Source organism: Poecilia latipinna, unplaced genomic scaffold (assembly GCF_001443285.1).
Source record: "Poecilia latipinna isolate Pla-1442-1.1 unplaced genomic scaffold, P_latipinna-1.0 Scaffold254, whole genome shotgun sequence".
Lineage (NCBI taxonomy): Eukaryota > Metazoa > Chordata > Actinopteri > Cyprinodontiformes > Poeciliidae > Poecilia > Poecilia latipinna.
In genome coordinates this window covers 270,528-298,120 of record NW_015112870.1, presented here as the reverse complement: position 1 = coordinate 298,120, position 27,593 = coordinate 270,528, and the positions used below count along the sequence as shown (strand labels likewise).

Here is a 27,593-nt window from a genome sequence, read left to right as displayed (position 1 = left end):
AAGAAGACAAAATACAGAGTCAAAATACAGAGTCGAACCATCAACCAATTTGCGCCATTCTCTACTAAATCATTACGCTAAATGGCCCTTGCACCACAGATTGGACATTCTTGGTCTATAACATAAAATCCCAATGAATAAATTGAGATTTGTGGTTGTAAAATGACAAAATGTGTAAAAATAATTGCAGGGGCATCAAAACTTTTCCATGACACTGTAGTTTGCTTATGCCTAAGGCCGGCCTGCATTTTGTACACAGAACCTTTCTTAATTGTCCAAACACTGAAGTAAACAACTTCTTAGTAGCCTCCCTTGGGAGGTCTAACTCCAATCATGTTAATTAAACTCGGTGGTATATTGCTAATTTCAAAGCTGCAGTTGTTTTAATGAACTACAAAGTGATATTTATCAAACATTCTCTTCTTTTTAAAATCCCAATTGATTAAGCTTAATTTCACAGTTCGCTTCCGCGTGCTGCCAACGTGTTTTCGGAGCATCTGAATGTGAGGCCATTGGTCCGTGGGGTGGAGACCCTCCCCCTTGCGGAGCTCCCAGTGGGCCGGGCGGGGAGATGCAGCAGTGAGCGGTCAGCGGGTGAGGGAGGGCAGTTTACCCTGTCGAGTCAGCTGCTTGGGTAGCTGGGGAAGGGACGGCCAGCAGCTCGGACCGAAGCACAGAAACAGCCCGGAGCGGGACACTTTAACTCCGACAAAATCTCAAAATGCGCCGAATAACGGGGAAAGGAGGAGGGGACAGTTTAATTGAGATGAGCCCGACTGAATCTCTCAGCGGTAAGTACAAAAGAGCCAGAACCAGACTCACTTCTTGAACAGCGGATACTTACAGTGATGTTTGAAATGGAACAGCTGAACGTCTTGAACTGCGTCAGTTCTTTAGATCTGAACTCCTTGTAGACAAAGAAAGAGACTCGATGTGATATAAAATTACTATTAAATAGGAGAGATTTAAAGTTGTAGTATTATTATTTTACTTTTTTTTAAAATCTTGTACACAAATTGTACGATTTTTTAAAAAGAAAATCTTATTTAGGAGTACAAAATGAATCCTATTTTACAGGATTCTTTATCATTTCAACATTTTTTGCTAAATTTGGAAGTCAGATTATCACAAGTAAAACTAAAAACTTTCCCCACCCTGGTTCTCTCGCTTTAAGCGCCTTGGCCAGCTCATGGTTTTGCTTTCCACTCTTGCAGGCAGTAGTGAGTGATTTACATGGAGCCAGGCTTTAGCAGCTGGCCTGTCTAGTGGAAACACACAGTCACCTCCAGACAGGCACTGTGTACGCCAGCAGCAAAACACAAAATCCCTTTCTGTTCCCAACTGAATGTAGTTTTTAAACAAGCTGGTCATCATGTTGGGTTTTCTTTTTTTGTCATTTATGGCTAAAAACAATGTGTTGTGCTGAATGAAAGATGAGTCATTCTCTAGCAAGGAATCTCTGGTGCTCACAATACCTTGCAAAGGTATGCAGATCCAATTGAACTTTTATTGTGCTTTTATGTGTTTTTCTAAGGGATAGATTAACACAAAGTAGTGCATAATGCTGAAATAGAGAAGCACTCCAACAAATCTGTGTAATGGTAGGAAACTAGCAGTGCCCACATCACCCTGAATATACCATCTGAGCTAAAAGACTACAATTTTTTCTGTCTCAGTTTAAGTGTTGCAAAGAATTGGAATATATCTCAATATCTAGATGTGCAAAGCTGGTAAAAAAATCATCCAAAAGGCTTTTTGTATTGGCTTAGTAGACTAATTAGAGTTTTGCCTAGAGTTTTAAAATGTTAAAAATGTGTGGTTTCTTCACAGTTGGGAGATAAACCTCTCACTTATCTCCCAACTGTGATAAGTTGGGAGATTAGTGTTGATGTTAAGAAAACAGTGAAAACAATTTTCCAAAGATTAACCATCCAGCTCCAGTAAATCAAATCAGAAATATACTCATGATGTTTGTGGAGACATTGTTCATGTTTTGGACAAAGATGACCGTCCTGTGTTTGGTAATTCAGAATACTGTGCTGCTTGTCTTGATGCCAGCAAAGTGTTTAGAAATGTGCCTGCTGCCCTCAGCAGACACACAGGGCATCTGAAACTTTCAGTTCATGACAGATAACCACACCCTTCATGCTTTGCAAAATCTGTCCAGCCCAAAACGGTGAAACTAAAGAAACTGAAACTATAGAATTATTTCTTGCAAAGAAAATGCAGAAATTACTTTGGGTAACTTCAAATACTTCTGTCTTTCTTTTTTTTTTTTTTTTGCCTGTGCTGTTTGCTGAAGCCAGTCGGCTTTGTTTTTGTTACTTCTGAATTGCAGACTGACTTGTAAGTGGTTTGATTCACTCCGTTGTGAATCTCCTGATTTTCTCTGGCTAAAAACAGAGAGACAGCAGCAGTGTTGAAGTATTTCCACAGTGATCAGCTGCTCCTTTCTGAACAAAGCTTTAACTGTGGAGGCTTCCTGGTGGGGAGGACTGCTGGCATGGCTGACTGGATGAGATCGCATCACATACAAACGTCCAACTGTGAAAAAATATGCTCAGCTGTTTGAAAGTTGTTCTCCTGCGCTGTGAATGAAATGCTCCCTAGTCAAGGATGTGATGATGTCTGTTTAAGATAAAAACAGGAAGCTGTGGCACATATCTTACACTGTGTTTAGGATTGTGCTGCTTAAATCCTCATGCTAGGTAGATTAGGTCTCTGTGACATTCCCTGGTATGCAAAGAAGCAACTATGTGGACTTTACTAAGACCGTGCTTTCTTTTTGCACAATCCTTACATGGATTTAAAAGCTTCAATCTGATGTTGTTTTTCATTAAACGAGTAGCATTTAAACATTGAGCATGAATGCTGCAGAACAAGATGTTATATTTGTACTAATGCTGCCACTTCTGGCTTTTGACAGTTCATGTAGGTTTGTAAAATCTTTCCAAGTTGCTTTTTCCTGACTGCAGATGTAGGCTGAAACCAAAACCCTCCTTCACACTCCCAACAAATCTGTGTAATTCATTGCATTGTATTGTGTCAGAACATTAAATAAAAAAAAAATTCTAACTGGCTTTATTTTAAAAAGAAAAGTAATAACTGCACCAATAAAATAACATTTTGATCAGTACAGATAAAATGCTTTTTAATCGTGTTAGTACTTTTAAAGTGTATAGATAACTTGACTAAAATATCATTTTCATAAAATTATTTAGTTTCTAGGAAAAGTGTGGAAAAGCAATCACTTCCTAACTGGTTTTTCCACATTTGACTGGCAGTGAGTCTTGTACGTACCTGTGGTCGAGTTTTATCCCACTCTTCTTTCTAGATCAATTTGATTCATTCACATTTGAGCAGGTAATGTCAGAGCTTCACAATTGGACATCAGAGACTTTCATGGACTTTGACTGGGCCTCTCAAAAAGGGTAATTGTTTAGGTGGCCAGTTAGAGGTAGTCCTGTTTGTGTGCTTTGGATCGTCGTCTTTCTTTTTATTGCAGGTGCGTTTGAGCTTGAGATCTCAAGCTGATGGATGTACATTAAAGCTGCATAATGTTTTCAGTGTCAGGATGTCTAATGTTCATGTTGCAAAGGAGTGCTTGGAGCGTAATGATTCCAGATTAATACATTGAAAACGTTATGAATTTGCCTTTTTCATGCTGGTGTAATATCTACCCAGTTGGACCGAGTCCCACAGCAGCAGATGCTCATACAGGCACAAGTGGAATTGGCCAAAATGCTAGTTGTCACAGAGTGATTATTGTTTCTATTTCTTGTTCGGTGACCTTCAGTACTTCCTTCCTTTAAAACTGTCCTTTCCAAACTGACTGACTTTGTTTCCCATCTGTTTTTCAGTCTGTTTAAATCGGGGCTGTTGTGATGATGCATTGCTGTTTGAGATCTCTTTAATCTTGTCAGTTTGTATTTAGGCCATTTATAGATTCTGAACTTATGATTGTGGTAAAACCTGGTTGTGGCTAATGAAATCAAGCTTTCCCAACAATTGTGATTAATTGCAATTAATTCATTTGAGGAAGGGAATTTATTATTCTTATTTTTTTTGCACAGGGACGTGTTGGATTGAGTCTTTTAACGATTGAAATCATGATTTGAAATTTTTTGTTTGTTTTTACTCATGTTATCTTTGTCTGTGATTAAAATCTGTTTATTGATTCTTAGATAGATGTAGTATAGTAGTGAGCTGAACACTTAGCTGCTGCTCGCAGCTTCTCAGAGTCTCACCATAATACTTCTCCTCTAATTTTCACACCATGTTTTTTGAGACTTTAAATTGGGTCCAAAGATACTGCATGTTGTCTTGGAAAATAAAACTTTGGTTTATTTACTTTAAAGTAAATAAACCAACCGAACCGAAACTCCTTTGAACCGGGTTTGATTTAGGGAGAAACTGAGAGAAACTCCCTACAGGAGAGAGATGGGTGAAAGGCACCGTGTACGTGACTGAAGAGATGGATAAGAAGAATTGTATGATTTAAGTTCCACTTCTCTCTTGCTTTTCTTTTCTCACGCTGATCTCTGATACTTACTCTGATTTTCTAAATAAAATGTCTAAAGACATATGCACATTTCTCTGATTGATTCAGTGTATCGCTCACTCCCAAAACGAAAAAGATTTTTCCTAAACAACGTATTGGAGCCAGCTGACTGGCAGTGCTCAGCAAAAATGCAAGGACGTGGTAGTGTTACCTTACTCTTAAACCCAATATTATGTCAGTTTCTACATTTTTCAATCTGTTTTTAACCTTGATTAACTTAAAAAATAAAACACAACTGTTTATATTTGTCTCTTGGGTCAATGCTACATAATTTTATACCAAATATGCCTTTACAATCCTATTTAAACTTGTATTGCATTCATGCAAAGTAGAAAATGTTGCATGCTTTTGTCCTAGTGCCATGCAGTGGGTTAAGACTTAAACAACCAGTAATTTGAGGCTTCATAATAAAAGCAGTTTGTTTTGCATTAACTAGGCCTTGTGCCACTAACCATAACTTTGTACATGACATGGACAAAAGCTTTGAATCCTTTTTTTTTCACTGTAATTTGATACTTTTATATGTCGAGTCAAGACTAAATATAACATCAGAAACCAATAATTATGATTTTTGTTTCTGCAGAACCTTTCTGCTTTATTTTGTCTGGCTCCTGTCTTTGTCGCTCTTCTGTCTGCCCCCTCATTTGTTTACGTAAATCCGTTCGCAGAATCTGCCCCGCATAGTTGGACTGTCATTTGGAGGAGAGGCTAAAAGGGGAACGCAGTTGGAGTTGGAGTAATTACCCAGTTTCATCACATGAGCTGTTTCTATTTTTAACCGCGTTCAGGGGGATTTACCAGACTTCTCATTCTTATTTCCTGAAGTCACTCCTGTAGTCGCTGAATCACGCCGGCATGCCTGCGCTTCTTCTTTCAGGGTGATCCAGTTGAGCCACCCTGTGCTCCCTGAGGGAGCGCTGCCACAACATGCTACACAAATGGCAGACCACAGCGCTGACTGCTTATCATGCTGTCCTCTTCACCTCAGGCAGCTGTTCACGTGGTTGAAACCCTGCCGTCACCGGCTGACTCTGGTTACCCAGCCTCATTTTGGTTTGATTTTGTCTTGCAGACGATGGGAACAGCTACCACCAACACGCCTCGTCCAGCACAGGATCCCTCCAGCAGGGGCAGCCAGAGGTAAACACCAACTTTCTGCTGCTGAGCTGAGTGACTCGTTCATTTCTGCTGACAGCCTTTTGGGGGATTTTTCTTTCTACCAGCTTATAATATTAAACTCACGAACATTTTCATTTTCACAGTCCTTTGAAGTAATATTTAAACCCAAGGGCATGGCGATTTATGGCTTATTTATAAAATCTCACATTTAATCTTTTTATTTTTCTCACTTTCTTTTCTAAAATAAAATTACAAATGACAGAAAATATTTTTTTTTTTAAATGGCTTTCATTTCAATCATCCCTTTTGCCACCACTATGATGAAGCAATTATAAGAATATAGTCATAATATTAGCAGCTTGCATATTTAATTTTTTGTTGTTTTTTGTGTTGGACTTCTCATAAAAATACTACTTCATTATCCTAATATTGTCTTTATTCTGTTAATATCAAGACTTTTTTCTTACATTACTACAACTGTATTCTTGTAACATTATGATCTTATTTTTGTCTAAAAATAAAAACTTAGCCTGATCCTTATATTTTGTGGTAGAGTAGACCTGAATTCAAAGTCCAAATAAATAGAAGTTGTAAAAAAAAAAAGCTCATCAGACAAGATGCTGACATCACTTTGACCTATGGAAACCCAAAGAGTGCATTAGTGAAAAAAAATTGATTAAAATCAAAGGATGCAAATTCTTTTGCTTGATGGTTTTAAAGTTGGTGCATTTGAAATCTCGTTGGTATTTTCACCTGCTGCTTTCCTCTTGTGTGATCGCTGTAAGAATTCGTTGTAAACATTTTTAGCATTCCTTCCTTCTTTTTCAGTATTTTGCGTGCTCACCGCCTACCACAAATGTTTGACTTTGTTTGCTAAAGTAACACTTTGTAGCATCAGCTTTGTACCAGAACAGGACTGGGCGAAGCTCTAATGCTCCTGTTTTTCCCCTCTTTCGTGCGATACGATAGTTTCCTTTAACGCCTGATGTGTGTGTAGAGACGTGCGAGTCTCTCAACACCAGCCAGGCCTCCTTGGCTTCGTCCGACTGCAGTGACAATACATGGGTCAGGAGTCCCACCTTAGAGCAAATCAGTTCTTTCACTGGGGTAAGACACCAGTCAGGCATGCAAACTCAAGTTTTCATTGAGTTTTTGTGTATTTTCTTACATCAACCCTGAGCTTTTTGCTTAACCTGTAAGATAGTTGAATGCTTCCCAGCTCTGGTGTGTTGGATTTATTGATATCTGTAAAAGTTGTTGCTACAGCTGTAGTGGTTTGAGGGTGATTTTTTTTTTAATTTTTTTTTTTCCCTTCATGTTACAAGGCGCCCTCTCACTGTCTGCTCGGTTCTTCCACAGCTTCGCAGAAAACGGGCGCTATTCCTGAAGTATCGTTCCAGGGTATGGCATGGTAAAACAGGCTCTGTGTCTGCCTGCGTGTTTGCTGGTCTGTCTCCTGCTACAGGCATTAGCTGCACAAAAAATACAGCTAGGTGGAAGAATACTTTATTGATCCAGAGAGGGAAATTGTATTGCTCTGACATCAAGGGAAGTCAATAATTTATTCCTTGGTAGAGAGCAGAGTCTGGCTTGTAGCAAGCATTTTGTTTCTGAGAGCAATGAAAACATCCACTAATGCAGTGGTTCCCAAACCTTTTCTCCTGCCTCCCCCAGTGGTTTCCAAACTATTTCTGCCACCCCCCCCTATGGCTTACAAATAGCTGTCTGGTTGAACGATGTGTGTGAGCGAAGGGGGGGAAACTCCCTGTTATACTCGGCCCCGGCTCCAGACGAACAAGGGGGGGAATCAACTTTTTGGGGGGCAAAATTAATCGTAGCTGAACATAGAGAACATTAGCCTACAAGCTACTTGTTAACAAGCTTAAGGCGCTGTATTTATTTAGCTAGTCATCTTTTAGCTAACATTACCTGCATCCAACAGCTTTACTCAACAGTCGGTTAGTTTGAGGGAAAAACTGTGAAAAGTTCTTTACGTTTTGCTGGTTTGCTGCCATGATCCTAACACACCTGCGTAGCTCTGCACAGCAGCAGCAGCAGATCTCCTTCCAACAGGTGTAAACCCAGCGCGAGTGTCCTAGCGCTCATGTGGCTCGGAAAAACAGGTTACAACATGTTAACAACGGATTAAACAGTTTTAACTGCTGATAAAAGTAACAGAGGACACAGATATGGGAAGTGCGGAAGCCCCTATTGTATCAAATTGACAGAGGAATAACAAAGAGTTGGCCATTCGAAGGTAAAAACCCAGCGCATACAGCGTTCATGTTTTTTTTTTTGTTTTTTTTCCCATCCAGACGGCTTCCCCCCTGCAATGGTATGGCGCCCCCCCTAGGGGGCGCTCCCCACAGTTTGGGAACCTCTGCACTAATGGTACCATCAGCTCAGTGAGAATGGAAAATTGCTTTTGAATAGTGTGTTATTTTTTTCCCACCTGTAATAGTTTTTGCTTCACTGCGGAGAAAGCAACACCCTGATGGTGTTGAAGCTTAATTAAAAGGCACAGTTTTGCAGACACACATATAGATCATTACATGTCTGTGCATGTCAGTGTGTGTGAGTACATTGTACAGTACAAGGTATAATCTAGGCCCTGCCCTGGGCTCATGACAGGAGGAAAATGTAGCTAAACATATGCTGCTCCGCTGGCTTATTTTAAGTAGCTTAAATGTGGTTTTGTTTAAGAAGCATGTTCGCATCTTAATGAACAGTGTCTTTTTTTAACTGAAAGGCTTTTCTAGGCTCCCTTCAACTGAAGACAACTATTTATCTAAGCTTTTAATCTATGCTGTGTTTTTAAATAAGCTTCTGTATCTTGTCATCTTTTCTCTACTAATTTGTATCTAGTCTCATATTTTGTGGGTGTTTTCTATGTTTAGATAACCTTTTAGGACTTAATATAGTAAAACACCTCAAATAGCCACGTTTACATGCATATCAGAAACCTAAAGTAATTGATAAAGACAACTCTTGTTATAATTGATTATAAATTAGCATTTTTTATGGTAATATTACATATGTAAGAGTATAAAAGTGCACTTTATAGCATCCTGTCATTTGGGAGTGGTGAGTAAATGTATAGCAATCTGGTTAAGTTTCACTGAGCAGAGGTGGCCCCCAGCAGATGTCCTGATTCCATATGGCTGATGTGTAATTATAGTAAATTAGAGAGTTTCTACAGTAGATTTCCAGTTAAAGAAAGCCCCCACCCTGCTGCCATGGTCAGCCTGGTCCAAAATGCTCCAGGGGGAAATGACATGTGGTTGTAATGTATGTGTAATTTGGACCTGGAAAGCTCTGCAAAGGTTGAGGCCTTGGGTGTTCGCTAGCTAGACATGGGCTGGTTGCTACATGGGCTGGTTCCAAAAGTGCAACCAAACATTTCATGTCACACCAATTCTTGCAGTGCTTCCCCGGTCCCACCTGTTTCTGTACTCTGCTGCATGTAAACCAGCCTGTATGGGGTCAGTATTCATGTTTTTGTCCATATCTCCCAGCTCTAGCTAGCCGTAAACTCCACTGATACAGTTGGAGGAAAGAGAGGAACGCTACGAAGCTTGAAGACACAATCTTAACTTTGACATGATGTCTGCTGCTGAAGGGTGTACATCACAAAATAAAATGCAACATGAGGAAATATTGAACCATCACTTCAACATGTGAATCAGAAAGTTAAAGTTTGGACACCAATGGTTGTTTTTAAAGACTCTGAGCATACCACCAAAGTCATTACAAAGTGGCTTCAAGTCAATATTTTTGGAGTATTTAATCACAGAGCACAGGTTTTAATTTCATGGAAAGTCTGTGGGAAGAAATGAAAAGGTGTGTATCTGTACAGAGGCCTGCAAATCTGACCCAGTTTTCCCAGGGAATTATGGGAATGGACCAAAACTCCAGTAAACTGTTGTGAGAAGCTAGAATGCTTGTAACCTTCTAAATTTGAAGGAAACGATAAAAGAAACATATTAGGAAAAGCAACTAACATCAAACAGGAAAAGTTCAATTTGAAGGTGAACTAACAAGGTTATGTGTCTTAACTGTATGTTATGACGCGAGGCCACTGCACAGGCCTAAGAAAATAAACAACAATATAATGGTTAATATCTGTATTGGCATATGACTGAAAATAAATGGAAAAAGCATGGACCCCATTCATAGTCCAGTACTACGTACCCCCACCCTCCACTTAACCCTTTCCCGATGCAGAGCTCTCATTTGATTAGCTAGCTGGCAGCTGCACTTCGACATCTCTCCCTGCCCCACCTCCTGCTCTCTTTGCTCAGCCTTTTCTGGATGACCGTGCCAGTGAGGGGTTGTCCAGGAAGATGGCTGGCCGTTGTCCCGGGAAGACTGGTCGGCTCTGATCGGAACGGAGATCAGTGCTTCCAGGGCCGGGCTCTTTTCCCCTGGGAAGAGGCAGTTTCTCTCTGTGAGGCAGGCATCCTGTTACATTTTTCTTTTTTTTTATTTCCTCACTGATGCTTTACAAGCAAAAAACAAGAAGGCCATGGAGGTAAAGTGCTCTCCCTTTTCCTCCCTTCTTTCCTTCAGCATCCGCCCAGTAGATTGAACAGACTCACATCAGCATTAGAGTAGAGAGAGCCAGGACTGAGTGGGTTGTGGTAGCTGTGGTTGTGCCAGATGGGTTCTGTGTGCTGCATGCACTCGTGTAGGTAGCTGCAGCAGTGGGGTTGAGGAAGAAACGATGTGTGCAGCTATTTTTAGCTTTCTGGACAGCTGAAAAAACACAGACGGCAAGACCTGTCCTCCCTTACAGCGTTACGGTTCAGTCAATATTTTTTGTTCCCCGACCTGTTAGCCTCTGCAGGGCTAGCGTTGGCTTATGCTCACTGTTTAAAATTACCAATATGAGTCGATATCAAAGGTAGTATTTAAAAACAAAAGAGTAAACCGATGGAGTTTTGTGGTTAATCAGATATTAGCTCTAAAACAAAGCTTTTACATTTTCCCCCCTGGCTTTCTTGACTTCCTCCAGAGCATTTTCTTATCAATTTCTGCAAAACAGTTTGAATTAAAGGGAGCAAAGCAAAAAGTATCCATCTTAGAATCCCTCCGTCAGCATGCCATTTGTGTTTGCTGTGAAATTGAATTTATCATTTATCTCCTGTGGTGCATTCATCCAAAGGCCTGAGACTGCAACTCTACCTATGTTCTTTCATAAAGTGTCTGCATTTCTGTGTTATCTCATTGTAGATTGGAAAACAGAAACTCAGCAAAGACTCTGTGTTCTTCCGGGATGGGATGAGGAGAATAGATTTCGTCCTCTCGTACGTCGACGATAAAGACTGTGAAAAAAAACAGGTAAGATCTATGTTAAATTGAGGTTATCTACATTTTTTTTCATTGTTTTTCTTCACATAGCACGCAGAACAATATTGAAGGATAAGCTTTCCACAAAGATGATGTCATTTCCTGCTATTGGAAAGAATCGCTTCGTGCAGGATATCCTTGAAGTTGTGTGCCAGCGTCCGAGCCTAAACGACACAGAGCCGTTGGCTGTTTTCGTCATCTTGCTGTAACAATTGTAAGATCATTTTTGGCGTGTTTTATACGGCCATTTTGGCCACACGGGCCCCCAGACTGTGCAGTAGTTTTATCACTTTCACTCCGGAGCGCTGAAAGAGTCTGTTTCCTAGGGAGCCGTTAGCCTTCACAGCAGTGTGTCACCAGCTCACACTTTGCCCACACTCTCAGTCAGTGAGTCAACAGTGTGACTGCTCGCCGTGACAGGAACTGGATTGTTTTTTCCACAGAGTGAGGAAGGGCCAACAGGAGGCCACTTCCTGTGGATTAGCCAGAATTGTTGTATAATATGGCACTAAGTCTCGTCCCTAACAAGAAGGTTTTATTTCCTTTTTAGGCCGACGTATTCTCAAAAGCGAAAGGCCATATGGGAGCTTTCACTTACTTTTAAATCCCATTTCTGCTGCCATGACTTACTTACTCTACTGGATGAGCAGTTTGTGTTCATGAAACACTTGTTTTGTTTTTTCTTGTTTTGTATCCTTGTACTCCATGGTAATCTTGTTCTTTCACGCGATGAACAGTGTGCTGCCAGATATGCATATTTCACATGAATTAAATAAATAATCTTGTGTTGTTGAGTTTTTGAGCAGATTTTAAATTGAAAGTATCTGGCCTTTCCGTCACGATTAGATGTTGTTTAAGATTTTTGCCTGTTTTTCATAACATTCGGATTCCTGTTTCTGTTTTGTGTTTCGTCTGCTCAAGGAGAGAAGGAGAATTTATGAAGACAACCTGAAAAATGCCGGCCTGGAGTTGGAAACAGAAGATAAGTCGGTAAGACGCACTTCCTGTGGACAGAATTAGTCGTAACTGGGGCACCGTTGATGTTTCTTTTCCATATTATTGCATAACTGCATGATTTCACACAGAGTAAAACTTTCAATTTAGCTTCCACCATGTGCTTCATATTGCTAAACAAGTAGAGTAGCATCACATCCAGTAAATGAGAATATGTGCTCAGATTAATGATGATTATTTGCTAAAATGTTTATTGGTCTGATGTAATACTCTAATCTTAAGTTGTCAGGTTTATATAAGCTGTAAACAGGAAATCATCATAATTAACAGAACCTCTTAAGACTGTGTGTGATTAAAAGAAGTGAACTTTTCAATCATCTAATTTGGCGAACACTGGTGTTTTTTTTTTGTTTTGTTTTTTAGTGTGATTTTAGATTTTCTTTTATATATCTTTTTTTTTTTCAGCATGGACAAAAAGTCCAGCCTAAATGTTAAGCCAAGTTAAGTTTATTTGTACAGCACATTTCAGCAACACAGCAGCTCAAAGTGCTTTTTCACCATAAAGAGTAAAACACTAACAAATTACAAAACAAGCAGTTATCATTACATTTTGTCAAATGCCATCATCAAATCACGAAGCTAATATACATCAAATATATTGATCAGTGTTCCAGTTACTAGGAATCAAAGGCAACTCTGACTCCATGAGTTAAAGGAACTCTGCGTTTCAGCATTTTTGCAGTTTTTTTGGAAGTTTGTTCCAGATTTGCGGTGCATAAACACCGAATGCTGTTTCTCCGTATTGTTTTTAAAAGAAAACAAACTGCAGATGAATTCATTTAAAGTTATTTTATGCGTTTAACAGGATTACCAATAAGTGTGCACTTATTATTATCTGTATGTTTGTGTTTTCATGATCAGGAGTCTGAGGATGGTAAGACGTACTTTGTGAAGATCCACGCGCCGTGGGAGGTGCTGGCCACCTATGCAGATGTGCTGAAGATCAAGGTTCCTTTTAGAGTTACCGACATGCCGGACGACCAGGAAATACCCATGAACTGGCTCTCCACTCCTTTTCGACTGCCCAAGAACATCATGAATCCCGAGCCGGACTATTTCACCGCTCCTTTTAGCAAGAGCAAGGCTGACTTCTTCCTTATCGACAACCAAGACACGTTCTTCCCTCCCTCCACTCGCAACAGGATAGTAAGCAAGGCCGGCCTTATCTTGTTTGTGACCTTCAATCTTTTATTGTTTAAAACTTTTATCAGCTGCAGTCCAGCAACATTTTGAAGGTTTTTCTTGTTGCAATTTGTTTGATGAAAAAACGAGCTTTTATTTTGCCTAACACAGCGGTCGTGTTTTCCCCGTCCCTGCAGGTCTACTATATCCTGTCCCGCTGTTTGTACGTCAGCGAGAATTGTGGAGACAAAAAGGGAATCAAGCGGTTGTTGAACAACGGCTCCTACACTTCTGCCTTCCCTCTTCATGATGTGAGTTTTTTTTAACCTGAAGTACTTTCCTAAACTCAAAACGACAACAAAAGAGGACGTATTTGGATTTCCAAATGAACTCTTTCTGCAATCACTTTAATAAAACAAAACTGAATGATAAACTGTTTTCTTTATGCCTGCAGTCCAGATACTGGATAAGATCCAAAGACGTCAACTGTGAAAGCGAAAGATACGACCTCTACAAACACTGGGCGAGATTCTTCTGCTTTTTCAAGGAGCAACCCATTAACCGCATCAGGTAAAACCCTTAAAGTGAGGTCAGCTGCCAAGCAGGTGTCAGAAATGAAAGCACAACTGATTCTCCTTTTACTTTCTGTTAAAGGAAATACTACGGCGAGAAGATTGGCATTTATTTCGCTTGGCTTGGTTTCTACACTGAGATGCTGCTGTTTGCTGCAGTGGTTGGAGCGATTTGTTTCCTTTACGGGTTCCTCACCTACGATGACAACGAGTGGAGGTAAGCTCCACAGAGAACATCGTCCCGGTTCCTGGTGGTTCAGATTGCTGCTGTATTCATTTGGATGTTTTCTCTCATGTTTTCCTTAATAGTAAAGAAATCTGCAGCGATGAAATTGGAGGGAAAATTGTCATGTGTCCCCTTTGCGACAAGAAGTGCAGTTACTGGAAACTCAACACGACATGCAACTCCTCGTGGGTGAGAGTTGTTGACTCATCTGCTACCCGCAAAGAATAATTATGGCTAATCACAAAACAAATCAGTTTGTTTATTAATTATGTTATAAACCTGTTTTTTTGTTGTTTTTGTTTTTTTCAGCAATCACACCTGTTTGACAATGTGGCGACTGTGTTTTTTGCCATTTTCATGGGAATTTGGGGTATGTAAACAAATCTGTGCTCATCATTTTCAAATTTTAAACGCAGTGTGCCACCTAGTGGACAAGCTGTTGTTAGCTTCTTGTTTTTCTTTCAGTCTCTGTCGTGTAGAGAATAAGACATTCTGTAGCAAGTCACTGTAAGCTGAAACTTTAAACTCTGTGATCAGAGAAAGGATCCTGACCTGATTTCCGCAGTTGTGATGCGCCATTTGCCCCTGCAGTGACGCTGTTCCTGGAGTTCTGGAAGAGGCGCCAGGCCCGACTGGAGTACGAGTGGGATCTGGTGGACTTTGAGGAGGAGCAGCAGCAGCTGCAGCTCCGGCCAGAATATGAGACCAGATGCACAAAGAGCAAGGAGAACCCCATCACTAAGGTGTTTGAGCACTAATGAAACACTGATCTACTGTGCCTACCAGTGACAATGTGGAAAAATCCCCTGTCTATCCATACATGAAACCACCATACTGTTTATTTATGTCATTCGTTTACAGTTTTAAAATGAACATGTCGCATGTTGATATAAACATTTTTAATGAAAAGGAGAGGGAGAAAAAAGTCTTATATAGGTAGTCTATCCCTTGTTTCAAAGGTTATACCATCGGCAACAAAACATCACTCAATCATCCATATACAAAACAGTCAATGTGTATAGTTATATAAAAAATAATAAAGAAAAAATTAATGGATCTGTCCATCATTTCATTTCTTTATTCATCAAAACTGGGCTTTAAGAGGCCGAAAGTTTGAGTCTGGAAGTATTTCTGGTCTAGTTTCTAGTGCAAATATTTTGAAACTAAACTTTTTTTAAGTGAACAATTCATTAATATAGATTTTTTTAAAAAGACCTAGTTCCACTGGCAGATTATTTCACTTATAACAAGACATATTTCCTATTTTGTTAGATAAAAAAAAAAGTGTCTTTGCAGTGTAAAATGTTTGCAGAACTGTGCATGAACCCTGAATATAAAGTATGAATACTATTTACACAAAATGAATAAAAGAGATAAGATTGCCATCTTTCATTATTGCATCTTCAGGAACAAGAGGGGGTTCTTGACAAAACTGCTACATATCTAGCAGGGAAGTTTTTTCTGTGCTGGGCTTCTGTGATCCTTTGGGTAAGAGTGTTGCATCGCTTAGGACTTCCTGTGTGGTGAGGAAGAGGTGGAGCGTTGAGAAATGACAACTCTTCCTGGAAAGACTCCAAGGCCTGAGTCTCCTTATTCCATTTTCAGTGTCTAGCCTAAAGAGTTTCCTGAACACAAATGCTGAAAAAGAAACCTCAAAAGATAAATACACAAAAAATAGTTCTGATTGAGTTGCGCGTTTCTGCCTCAGATGTGAACCTGTAGCGGCTCAAGGAGCTTGGCCTTTCAGAGTTTTCTTTTCAGGACTTAACCAAGATGCCTGACCCCAATGCTTTGCTTGCTTCTGATTTAGGAACTGGAGCCTTACTTACCCATAACAAGCAAGTGTGCACGCTCATGTCTGTCTGGAGCTACCGTCCTGTTGTGGGTGAGCATTTCATCTTCTGATCAGATTTAAAACACTATTTCCATCTGCTGTCCTCCTCCTCTTATCTACCTCAGCTGTCTTTCACTTCATGTGTAAAACAAAAAGGAAGCTTTGAAATGCACTTTTCCAAACGTCTGGTAATGCTTTTCTAGAAGAAACTGAACAACATTTTGGTATTTTTATGGTTGTGACAGTTTAAGCTGAATAGTTTCAAGCATGCTGATAAAAACATTTCTGACTCTCATTTCCTCATTTTTCTAAACTGGTATGACTAAACAAATAAACTCAGTTGGACCTGTTGAGCCATGGGAGACACTCTATTTTTCATGCCTTTACTTTAATGCCAGACATAGCTTTTCTTATGAAATAACTTTAATGAGGCAAAAAGGGAAATATCCCAGAAGCTCCCTTCTGCAAAGCATACCTGCCCTGACAAAACAAAGGGATGAGATTCTTTACAGTTTATGCCTGTAAGGCCAGAACCAAACTTTATTCTTCTGATCAGTGAGCACATCATCAAGGCTAGTTGTACTAACAAGTCTGGATAACGTAATTTAGGAGATAAGACTCGAAATGTATAATTTTGGACACCTGTGAGGTGTTCAAAGCTCAAAGGAAAAACGGATTTAAAAAGGGAAGTATTTTTGACGCAACAAGTCGAGACATGTCTGTGGTTCATTCAGGCTGCAATAAGGGCAAGATTTTTAGGATTGCTGAATGGAGAACAGCAAACATCTTGAGTTTTATACCTCTGTTATGAAACAAACTGGATCTGGAGCACCAATTCGGTTTAGGTAATGCTGGCCGTGCTGATTGTCAACATAGGATGAGAAAGACAAGAAATGCCAGTGTCATAATTGTTTTTTTTATTTTTTTATTACTATTTAAAATAGTAAATATTTTCTCTCACATGCAGTTCTTGACTTTGCTCCTAAAATAAGTAATAATTTACCTCATGTGGTGGAAAGACAATTAAATCTATGATGCTGGTATAAAACTGAATTGATTAAGACATAAATCAGTAGGTTGGGAAATCTGTGTGTGTGTGTGTAGTATGTTGCATTCTTCTCCTTCCTAACGTCTGTGTTGTTGATTAAACCTAACACTCCTCCTTGCGTAGGTTTGGGTTTGCACTTCAGTGTCTCATTGTGATGTTTCCACTGTTAGTGTTCGGTTCGGTCTTTCATTTTGTCGCTGTGTTTTCTGTCCTGAAGATCTCATTGATCATTGCCTGCATCATTGGGGTCATAGCGTACCGCCTGGCGGTGTACGCGGCCTTCGCTAGCATCATGAAGGACAGCCCCACCAATCAGCTGGAGGTGGTCGGCCCCTACATCACCCCCCAGCTGGCCACCTCCGTCACAGCCTCTTGCATCAACTTTGTCATCATCATGATCCTCAACCTCATGTATGAGAAAGTGGCTGTTTGGATTACTGACATGGGTGAGGGCCAGAGCTCCATAACTTATTCAACCTTCACGGCATAAAAATCTCTGTAAATCGGATATTTTGGTTTCCACACAGAAATCCCAAAGACCCACCTGGAGTATGAGAACAAGTTGACGGTGAAGATGTTCCTCTTCCAGTTTGTCAACTACTACTCCTCGTGTTTCTACGTGGCGTTTTTTAAGGGGAAGTTTGTGGGCTACCCTGGGAAATACGCGTACATGTTTGGGGGCAACCTGAGAAACGAGGAGGTAACGTTTACACTGGATTTACCTTCAGTCTGTGTCTTTATTGAAGTCTGTTTACCTCCCATAGTTTCCCTTGGTCAATCTGTGTGTGTGTGTTGCAGTGCGACCCTGGCGGCTGTCTGATTGAGTTAACGACACAGCTGGTAATAGTGATGACTGGGAAACAGGTGTGGGGCAACATTCAGGAAGCTCTGCTGCCGTGAGTACAGAAACATGATGCTGTAGCTGCTCATACCGAGTAAATACAATGTGATTATCAGTCTTTACAAGACAAACTTGTAGCATAACCGAACAATTTAATCCATTATTTTAGTAATCAAGTATCCTGATGATTAATCGATTAAAAACCTTGGCATATTCTGCAGGTTTTTCATTTAACCATTTTAGCCTTTTTATGCAATATTAGAAACGCATTAAAAGATGCAAGTAAACAAATCAATCAATCAATCAAATTTTATTTGTATAGCACATTTCAGCAGCAAGGCATTTCAAAGTGCTTTACATAATTAAAATAAAAACAGAGAAAGAGAGAGATTTTAAGAAAAAGAAACAGTGAGAAATTAAAGTAAAGATAAAGAGATTTTTAAGAAAAATTAATAAAATAAAAAATAAAAACATTATCCACATGAGGACTTGCCCTTATGGGGTCTCCTCGAACATAAGAGGCTCTACAAGCCTTTCCTTCTGTAGGACTTTAGTCAAACCGCCATTTGACAAGGACCCAAAACTTTAAAACTTCTTTAGTCAAACCGCCAGCTTTCCTTTAATGTGCACTTGATCATCAACATGTGTGAAAAGCTCAACTTGGTGTAGGGCTGATCTACTGATTAAACTGTTTTATAATTGGACAGCAAAAAGTGCTTAATAGGAGATTTTTTGTTGTTACAGAACTTAAACCAGGTAAAGTTAAAATTGCACCACTTGAGGAGTTCTGGGTAGAACATATTTTCTGCCAAAGGACAGTTTTTTCTATCTTAAATGCAATATATATATATATATATATATACACAAGACTATGTCATCAAATAGCCTTATTTTGAGTCTATATACTCGTTATTAATTAATTATCACTAAATTAGTTAATCATTATTTCCATAATTGATTACCACAACTATTCTGATTGTTTCAGTCTTGATGTGTATTATTGTTTCTCAGTTTAAGTGCGTCTCCCTTAATCCCGTCAGTTTTCTGAAGGCTCTCTGCTGCCCTCTTGTGTTCGTTTTTAGCTGGGTGATGAACTGGTGGGGCAGCAGGAAGGCGCGGAGCCATCCAGAGAGCCTGTACAGTCGCTGGGAGCAGGACCATGACCTGCAGAGCTTCGGTCAGCTGGGGCTCTTCTATGAGTACCTGGAAATGGGTAGGAATCCATCCAACACAGACAGATTCACAACAGGACAGTGTTGCTGCAGATTTTTTTATATGTGGGTGTATATATATATATATATATATATATATATATATATATATACACATACATAAATGCTTATTTTTCTGGTAATGACAGTCTCTAATTATACTCTTGGTTTAAAAGGAAAAGATTTTAAGGAGGAAAATTAGCACATAAGGGGACTTATTATGGCAAATTCACATTTTGAACATTTTTATTCTTCCGTTTGGGTCTCAACCGCTTCTAAAAAAAAAAAAAACACCCAGCTGTTGTTTGGCAAAAAGTTTTTTTATGTCTGGAAAATGAGCTATATGAAAAACCTCCCGATTGTTAAGTCACAACCACCAAGCACTGTGCTGTTACCTAGCAACCCAAGTGAAGCTCCATGAGGTTTGGTGAGCTGTACAATGGCTGCTGGAAAAGACAAGTGTTTTGTTTCTGACTTGCCACTTAGAAACCACTCACTGCATCCTCGTTGGTTGTGCAGGAGGTGTTACTAATGCTTTTCAAAGATATACAGTTGTATAATTGCACATGTGTTTGCAACCATTTTATCTGCAAGTGTAAACGTTGAGTTTGGGGGGGATAGGCATCAGCAACTTGGTTAGATTTAAAGTGACAAGAGGCCTTGTCACTTTATTTTGAGCTCCTTTCATTCTGAAAGGAGCACAAAATAAGCAGAACTGAGCAGACCAAGAATGATTTTGTGCAAAAATGTGATGAAAGTGTCTTGTAAAGCCCATAGGTCTATCCTAACCTTTCCAATCATTTTCATAGAAGCATAATTTAAATACATGGATCCTCTAGATGGTGCTGTTTCATTGTTCTGCCTCTCCTCTCTCTCACAGTGATCCAGTTCGGCTTCATCACGCTCTTCGTGGCTTCCTTCCCCTTGGCGCCGCTCTTGGCTCTTTTCAACAACATAATTGAAATCCGAGTGGACGCCTGGAAGCTCACCACTCAGTTCAGACGTCCTGTGGCAGCCAAAGCCCACAGCATCGGGGCCTGGGAGGAAATCCTCAACGGGATGGCCGTGCTGTCTGTCGTTACGAATGTGAGCGCGTAGCAGAATCTGCTGTCAGACCCTTTGGGTTGAATTTTCACTAAACCAACTAATGCAAAAATGTTTTCCTGCTTCCAGGCATTCATCGTGGCCTTCACCTCTGACATGATGCCTCGGCTGGTGTACATGTACGCCTACCAGCCGCAGGGACAGATGAATATGAAAGGTTACATAAACAACAGCCTGTCCGTGTTTAACGTCTCTGAGTTTGAAGACTCCAGCAGGCCCGAGGAGGCCGAGAACCCGATGTGGTTCAACATCACAACCTGCAGGTAAGAAGCAAACGGAAACTCTTTAGCTGTCCTTTAAGTCAGGGGTGTTCAGAGTTTGTGGCCCGGGAGCCATTTGTGGCTCCTGGACTAATGCTTTTTTTTTTTTTTTTTTTTTTTTAATGTGGTCTCCAACTGCACTTCAACAATGATGCAAAATTCAGGGTGAAACTATTATTGACATAATTTTCTTACAATGGAAAAAAACACATTATATTCATCTTTTTGCAACCAAAGTTTCAATATGAATACAACCACGTCTATCCTGATAGACTTTGTTGCAGCCGAATCAGCTTTTATTTCATTGCTTTTATTAAGTGTTTTGAAAGAATAAATTTGTTCAACTGAGTCTAAAATAATTTTAAAACTAGATGCCACTTTGTTTCAACACAGCAAATGTGCATTTTTACGTTTTAAATCTACAGTGAATAAGATCCCTTTCCTACACAAACAAAATGGACTACTTAATTTGCTTGACTTTAGTTTTTTTTGTTTTTTTGCCCACCCTGCTTTATGTTGTCAGTAATGGACAGTTGTCAACCCAATTTCAGTATTTATTTATTTTTTTCAATGTCTTGAAATGTTTTCTGTGCTTGATGCCAGTGATTTGACTGATCTTGGACAGACTTTAAAGTCTGGAAAGTTTTCCACAACCACAATGTGTTCAAGTTCTTCTTAAAGAACTTAAACACACTGTGGGCTTTAATAGCTGGACTTTAATAGCCCAGCTATTAAAGCCCACAATGTGTTTAAGTTCTTTAAGAAATGAGATCCTGCTCATTGCATCAGCTGGGCTTTAATAGCTCATTGCCAGCTGGAAGACAGTCGTTGATGCAGTAATTATCAAATAAGGCTTTAAAACATCTGTGTGTAATAAATGTACATACTATGTTTCACTTGGTTAAGAGACTGAAAAAAAACAAAGTTTTCTATAATATTCTAATCTATTGGATAAGTCTGTACACAAGGCTACATGTGATGGAAAATAACAGCACACACACATCCCATACACACATTCTCTACTATGAAACACAGGGGTTGTAGCATCATGCTGTGGGACGCCAACTTGATCAAATTCAGCATATAAGTAGTGATGATGATGATGATGTGCATCTAATTCAACAATAAAACTGGTGTTTTCAGTCAGTGTCATATTGTGTGCTAACATTGCTACTAAACAGCGCAGTTTCAATCTTGTTTTTGAATTTCAATCAAAGCATTAAAGTTAATCCGTATGAAGTTCTAATGTCTGATTTTCATACGTTTTTCTTTGCAGGTATCGTGATTATCGCTACCCCCCCGGCCACGAGAAGCAGTACTTCCACACGATGCAGTTTTGGCATATTTTAGCTGCCAAGCTAGCTTTCATCATTATTATGGAGGTAAAGAAAACAAGCCTCACTTTCTCCACCGTTCAGTTTGAGACGTTTTAAATGAGCAACGATCCAAACTGAACATTAGTCGAGAAATCTGAACACTTAGAATCTAAAAATCCCTTTGTAATCTGGATATCATGAAGGAACCATATCTTCTGTTCTTTATTGCTTGTTATTCTGGTTGGGCTTTTTGATGTTTTCCTCTAATCTGTTCTTTTTTTATTTTCTGCATTATTTCCTTGTGGCCTTTCTTTGCTTGTTTCCAAGTTATCTTTTCCTCTGCAATAAATTTCTAGTTAATGTTTCCATCTTTTATTTTAAAATGTCAGTAAAGAACTGAGAATTTTGCAAGAATCTGGGATTTTCATCTGAAATTTATTTAAGGATATACTGTATGTTATCACTGTAGGGATTTCTTTGTTCAAGGACAGCAAATCAACGTCTGCAAACTATGCAGTTTTTTTTTTCTTCAGAAAAGCTCCTTCTTTAATGCTGCATCTAGAAAATGTAAGTAGTTCTGTACATGTGCATAAAGCACCGTAGTTTTAATAAGTTTCTTCTTCTTCCTCCACAGCATGTTGTTTTCCTGGTTAAATATTTTGTGGCCTGGCTGATTCCGGACGTTCCCTCTGACGTGAGGGCTCGGGTAAAGAGGGAGCGCTTCCTCGTCCAGGAGTATCTTCACGACTATGAAGTCAATAAGCTGAAAATACAGCTCAGCCAACAAGACAACAAGGAGTGCACCTGTACGCCGATGATCTACCCGACGTTACCCAAACACGAGGTGCTGTCGGAGGTCCTCTAGCGCAGGGAGCGGCTGGTCAGTCTGTCTACTCACCTGCTGACTGTGGATTCACCGGCTTTAAAGACCAAAACTCTGTGCATGCTGACGATTTGACACACTTGAATTTAGACATCACTCTCTTCTTGTGAAGTTAAGATTTCCAAACTTTACTGTATTCAAACAATAAGCCGCACTGTGTCTTTAAGAGACGGCTCACTATTGTTTTGGTGTAAGGTTATTTAAAGTGCCACCAAAGAGTCGCCTTAATATCGACGCTTATTTATTTATTTTTTATTATTCTGATGAGGATTTCTGCAGTTCTGTGTTCATATCTTCAGCTTATTTTTAACCAGATTTGCTTTGATCAGTTCATCATCATTAAGGTCACTGCGGAAATTACATCAAATCCATCAGGCTAATATCGATTGTTACTCTTAATTTCACCTCATTATTTTCCCCAGGCCAAAACCTGAGATGTGAAGCAGCTTTTTGTTCTGAAGGGAAATCAGTGCTGCTGTTTCGACTGTGACTAAGGACAGATTTGATCCTGCAGAGGCCAGTTTTTGAGCTGTGGTAGCAGCAGCTGTTTAGCGCCGATTGTGTACACAGCGATGAAAGGATAAGAGTGCTCTCTTTTTAAATTTTAAAAAATGTATTTTTTTGCGTGTGTTTACCACACACCAGTGAATGGAAGCCTGTGTTTGCTTCGCTACACAAAGCCCGTCAGCCAGCGCCTGCGTCCATCCCTGTGTTTCCGCTTTCCTCAGAATAAAAGACACATTTTCCTTTTATTTTGCACAAAGCACTTAAAGTAATGCAACTACCAATATATGAACATTTATAACTTATCATTATCACGACACTAAGACTTTGTGATCAGTGTTTTAGGAAGCAGTTATCTCTCTTTTAGTTTGATCAAACTTTGATATATATATATATATATATATATATATATATATATATATATATGGGTTTTTTTTATTTAAGGATGCAGATATAAAGGACATTTCATCTGTTGCCTAAATAAAAACATGCAGAACATTTCTGTTCATTGAAGGACTTGAATCGGATGTAAAGTTATTGAATCCGTAGGTCTGTTTGAGATGTAATCCTGTGTAAGTTCGCCTCTCTCTTCCAGTTTGCCTTATCTACGCCGTGGCTCTGCTGACCACTATGCCTTAAAACATCTCATCCATTTTTCCTATGGTTTTACTTTTCTACCTAATTTCTTTTTTCCCAAGTTTTCTGCCATTATATTTGAGTCAGGATATGTTGTTTTTGATCATTCTTCAGGCAAAAATAAACTTGTTTACTGTATTTTTAATGGTAAATGTTCATGTTTTTATTTGCTTGTGTTCATTTTTTTTTTTTTTTCAGTGTCCTGTACCAAGTTATGAGACAACAGAAATAAATCTCCGAACTCAGACGGCGTTGTCGTTTATTGTTCAGATTCTTGACTTTTTTGGACTTGATATTTTTGACAAAACAAGCAGAACTATTACGTCAGCTGTTTACGTAAATGACTTTCTCTCCTGTATCTGTCACAACACAATATGATTTCTGCAATTATTGTACAGATTTTTCAACTGATTCATGGAGAACTTCAACAGGAAACCCACTCTGTTTGGAAACCACAGCTACAGACCCCAGAACAGATGGCCAAATAAAAAAAAAAAACGCATAACTATTCAGTGTTTGTTCACACTTTTGGAGGGGAGTCGGGGGGTGGGGGGAGGTTTACACCTCAAAATCCTGGCAGGGCTGGTTGGGTTGGCATCAGAGGTCAACAGGACAAAGACAAGGGGAGAACTCCAGTCCAGGCAAATTGTAAGGAATTACCTAGTTATAGATTTATGGACAATAGTCCAATAGATATTAATCAATTAGCTTGATCTATATTATAAATCATGTGTAATATCAGTTAATCATTAAATAAAAAATTAATGATTCATGTAAATAATAGTAAATAATTTTGATCTGGGTTCAACCCTTTTCCCCAAAAAAACGCACGTAATGGTCTCCATGTGGGTCTCCTTTTAGATGTACTCATTTTTCTGAGGCAGAGCCAGCCTGAGGCATAAGCGAACTTAGCCGCTGTCCCAGCAGAGGGCCACCCAGAGTCTTTGGAATCTCAGCATTGATTTATTAAGAACAAAGTAACTTCTAAAATCAAACCTTCATGTCCAAATTGGTACAACTGAGCAAAACATTTAACTTTGTCAACTTGTGAATGAATTTAATATGTACATAAACTGACGAGCGTACCGTGTGAAGAATCCAAAGTTAAATTCAGTGTTTTGTTGTTTTTACCCAACAGCAGAGAGCCACAGAGAATACATTTGTGATTACTGTTTGCAGAAATGGTGGATCAACCTCTTCTTTTCCTTTACATATGAAATATGTCCTCATTGCATCGAGGGCTCTTTGTTTTATATTTTTGTTTTCACAAACAGAGTAAAGGTTTCACAAATCTTAAATTGTGTTGAACAATTTAAGGAAAAGTGGGGATAAACAGATGGCAGGAAACACCCAGAGGAAACTGTACAGGTACAAAGAAGTGATTTAATTTTATTTCACATTATCTCCTATTGTCTTGGGGAGAAAAAAAACAAAAACATTATGCCAACAAATGTCCTTATTGTTCTTAAATCTTCTTCATGGAATGAATCGTCTAAATATTTAAGGATCAGATTATTTCCCAGGAGAACGGTTCCCTTCCACCAGCAGCTGGGGAAGCTTTTAATAATTAATGAACAGAACATGTAACACTGTAACACCAACAGATCCGACTGTAATAACTCAGATTGACAAACTTCATATCAGTTGATTTACAACCACAGAGGCAAACATTCTCCTCTAAGCGCATGTCAGTTTATTTAATTACAATGACAATTTGTTATTTATATTGTAATGGCATAATTGTTTAATAATGGTAGTTCCTCTTTCATATTTTACTACTTTAAATTAGTTAAAAATGTTCTTGGATTATTTTACATTTTAGTTTATTCACAATGTTCATTTGGAGGTAATAAAACAGATTTTTGTTTTTGCAGTTTTGCTTTTGTAAGCAAGTCAAGGAAGCATGGCTGCCATTTTTTTCCTATAAGTAAGGGAACAGAGCAGCAGAGAATGGATCTTTGTTTGTTGCTTCCCAAAACAGAGGAATGAACTATAAGTTGTTGAGAAGCAGAATCAAGAGTTTCGCTCAAGAGAAATATTTTGTCAAATCTTTTGTTGGATTGGTTGGTTTAAGTCTGAAGAAACAGAAACATTCAGCATCCTCTTTGATCATCTGCTTGGTCACACACTGATGTGGGATGACGCCCTGTTTTTCATCTGGCATTTGTTCAAAGTCAGACAGTTTGGTTGTGTTGGTCACTCTGTCAGGAATTCTTTGTCAATTTCCACAAGTGTTTGTTTCCACTCACAAATGTTTGATGTTGGTTTGCCCAGGCCGCTGAACAGGCTAGGACCGCCTCTAGGTGCTTTGTGTAACATTTATAAGTCCAGTGCTCCCCCTCCTTACATATAACCGGATATAGGTGCTCCAAGAAACAATGGCAAGAAGTCATTTTTAAAATAAACAACAAATCAGCCAAAAACATATTTATTTCTGTACTAAAGTTTCCCGGATGTGAATTATCGCCATAAGCAGGTCAAATGTCTCCGCGCTGAGATGCTGCAAGTGAACTGATTTAGATCTCATCTTCTTAAAAATACAAACCACTTCCAGCTCAGTGAGACACAGGAAAAGGACGGCGGTCGATCAGCTTGTTCCCGCTGACAGGTTTTGAATTTCTATAATTGAATTAGAGGCGCGGAGGCAGGAGAGGAGGGAGGGAGGAGCTGCTGACAGGTAGACGCGCTTCGTGCTCCTTCGTGATGCCGAGATCCTCCTCCGGCTGCTGCCACACCGGAGATCCTCACCTCAGATAGGACCGGAAATCCTCCCCTCATCACATCTCAAATAATAATCTTGCTTGTTTTGATTTTTTTTCATCCCCTCTGCGTTGCTGCTTTTGAGAAGATCTTTAAAAATGGCACCTCACGGATTAAAATCGCGCAAATCACCAGCGGACTCATCTGACTGCTGTTTGGTGACTGTGAATCCCTCTCTTTCTGGCTGAACGTTGTTCCTCCTTGTTTCTCCATTTTTTTTTCTCTCCCCCTCTTCACAGCTCCTCTTTTCAGGACATCGAGGCGTTTTCTAACGCGAAGAAAGACGCGCAATATTTGGAATAACATCGTAACAATATGCTTTTTTATGCCGCACTCCCTTTTATCATAGTATCTTAGGGTTTAATTTGAAAAGACAACTTGGAAATGGAGCCAGGGAAGGAGAAGGCATTTCCCATCAAAGAGGGGGTTAAACAGATCGCAGGAAAGGCCCTGGGGAAACTGTACAGGTAAGAGAAAGAAGTGATTTAATTTAATGTCATTGTTTCTTATAAATAAAAAATAAAAAAAAACCTTCCAAAAACTGATGCCCGCATAACTCCCTCTCGTTCTTAAATCTTCTCACTCTTAGAATATAGTGACAGCAGAGTCGTGTGGCCCGAATATTTAAGGATCAGATTATTTCCCAGGAGGACGGTCTCCCCTCCACCAGCAGCTGGGGGTGTTTTTAATAATTAATGAAAGAGAACGAGTCGTGACACAAAGTCCTGGAGATATCTGTAATACCCACGGATTCATAATTTCGGATCGATGAACTTCATCCAAGAGAAAAGCGGGGAGAACAGTTTGTTTCAGATTCTTGCATATTTACAAAGCTGTTTTTTTTTTCTTTTAAAAACGGAGCGAAATGATAGAGTATTTTTAAACAGAGCAAAAAATTATAAAGAAGCGTTTTTGCTGAATTACTGTGTTTTATGTCGCAGTTTTAATGTAACCTTTTGTCCTGCGCAGGTCTCATTCATTCGTGTTTCATGTCGAAATTGTTGAATTTAAAGCTGCAGCGCGGAAACGTGACTCGTTACCGAGAAAAAGGCCCATTTCTACCGAGTGAGGCCTTCACATCCAACCGGGTCGTAGGAAACTAGACCTCAGGTTTTCTGTGGAGAAATGCGTCGTGAGTTAAAGCAAAGGCTAATCAAAAAAAAAAAAAAAAAAAAAAAAAAAATAAAAATATATAAATATATAAAAAAAAAAAAAAAAAAAATTTAAAAAATA

General features: G+C 39.3%; 2 protein-coding genes across 6 annotated transcripts in view; both read left to right on the top strand.

Annotated features, from left to right (window-relative positions):
• Window positions 1-555: 555 nt before the first annotated feature.
• ano5a (anoctamin 5a) lies at window positions 556-23,747 on the top strand. 5 transcript variants are annotated; one of them, XM_015032945.1, is made up of 22 exons: window positions 556-791; window positions 5,634-5,701; window positions 6,650-6,787; window positions 7,040-7,081; window positions 10,913-11,020; window positions 11,951-12,019; window positions 12,905-13,189; window positions 13,363-13,476; window positions 13,620-13,735; window positions 13,820-13,954; window positions 14,047-14,152; window positions 14,273-14,333; window positions 14,555-14,706; window positions 15,371-15,451; window positions 17,063-17,291; window positions 17,373-17,545; window positions 17,644-17,741; window positions 18,769-18,899; window positions 19,778-19,983; window positions 20,071-20,264; window positions 21,538-21,643; window positions 22,212-23,747. In XM_015032945.1, the coding sequence occupies exons 1-22, from the start codon at window positions 722-724 to the stop codon at window positions 22,440-22,442; spliced, it is 2,913 nt and encodes a 970-aa protein (XP_014888431.1). In that variant the 5' UTR covers window positions 556-721; the 3' UTR covers window positions 22,443-23,747. The 5 variants fall into 5 exon arrangements, with proteins under 5 accessions (XP_014888431.1, XP_014888432.1, XP_014888433.1 ...); XM_015032946.1 differs by lacking the exon at window positions 15,371-15,451 and adding an exon at window positions 15,774-15,848 and having other exon boundaries at window positions 558-791; XM_015032947.1 differs by lacking the exons at window positions 6,650-6,787; window positions 7,040-7,081 and having other exon boundaries at window positions 559-791.
• Window positions 23,748-26,239: 2,492 nt separating this feature from the next.
• Window positions 26,240-27,593, top strand: part of slc17a6a (solute carrier family 17 member 6a) — a 13,873-nt gene continuing 12,519 nt past the window's right edge. Inside the window, exon 1 of the mRNA XM_015032944.1 lies at window positions 26,240-26,827. Coding sequence (XP_014888430.1) covers window positions 26,745-26,827 — 83 coding nt within the window. The 5' untranslated portion in view covers window positions 26,240-26,744. The remainder of the gene's footprint in view (window positions 26,828-27,593) is intronic.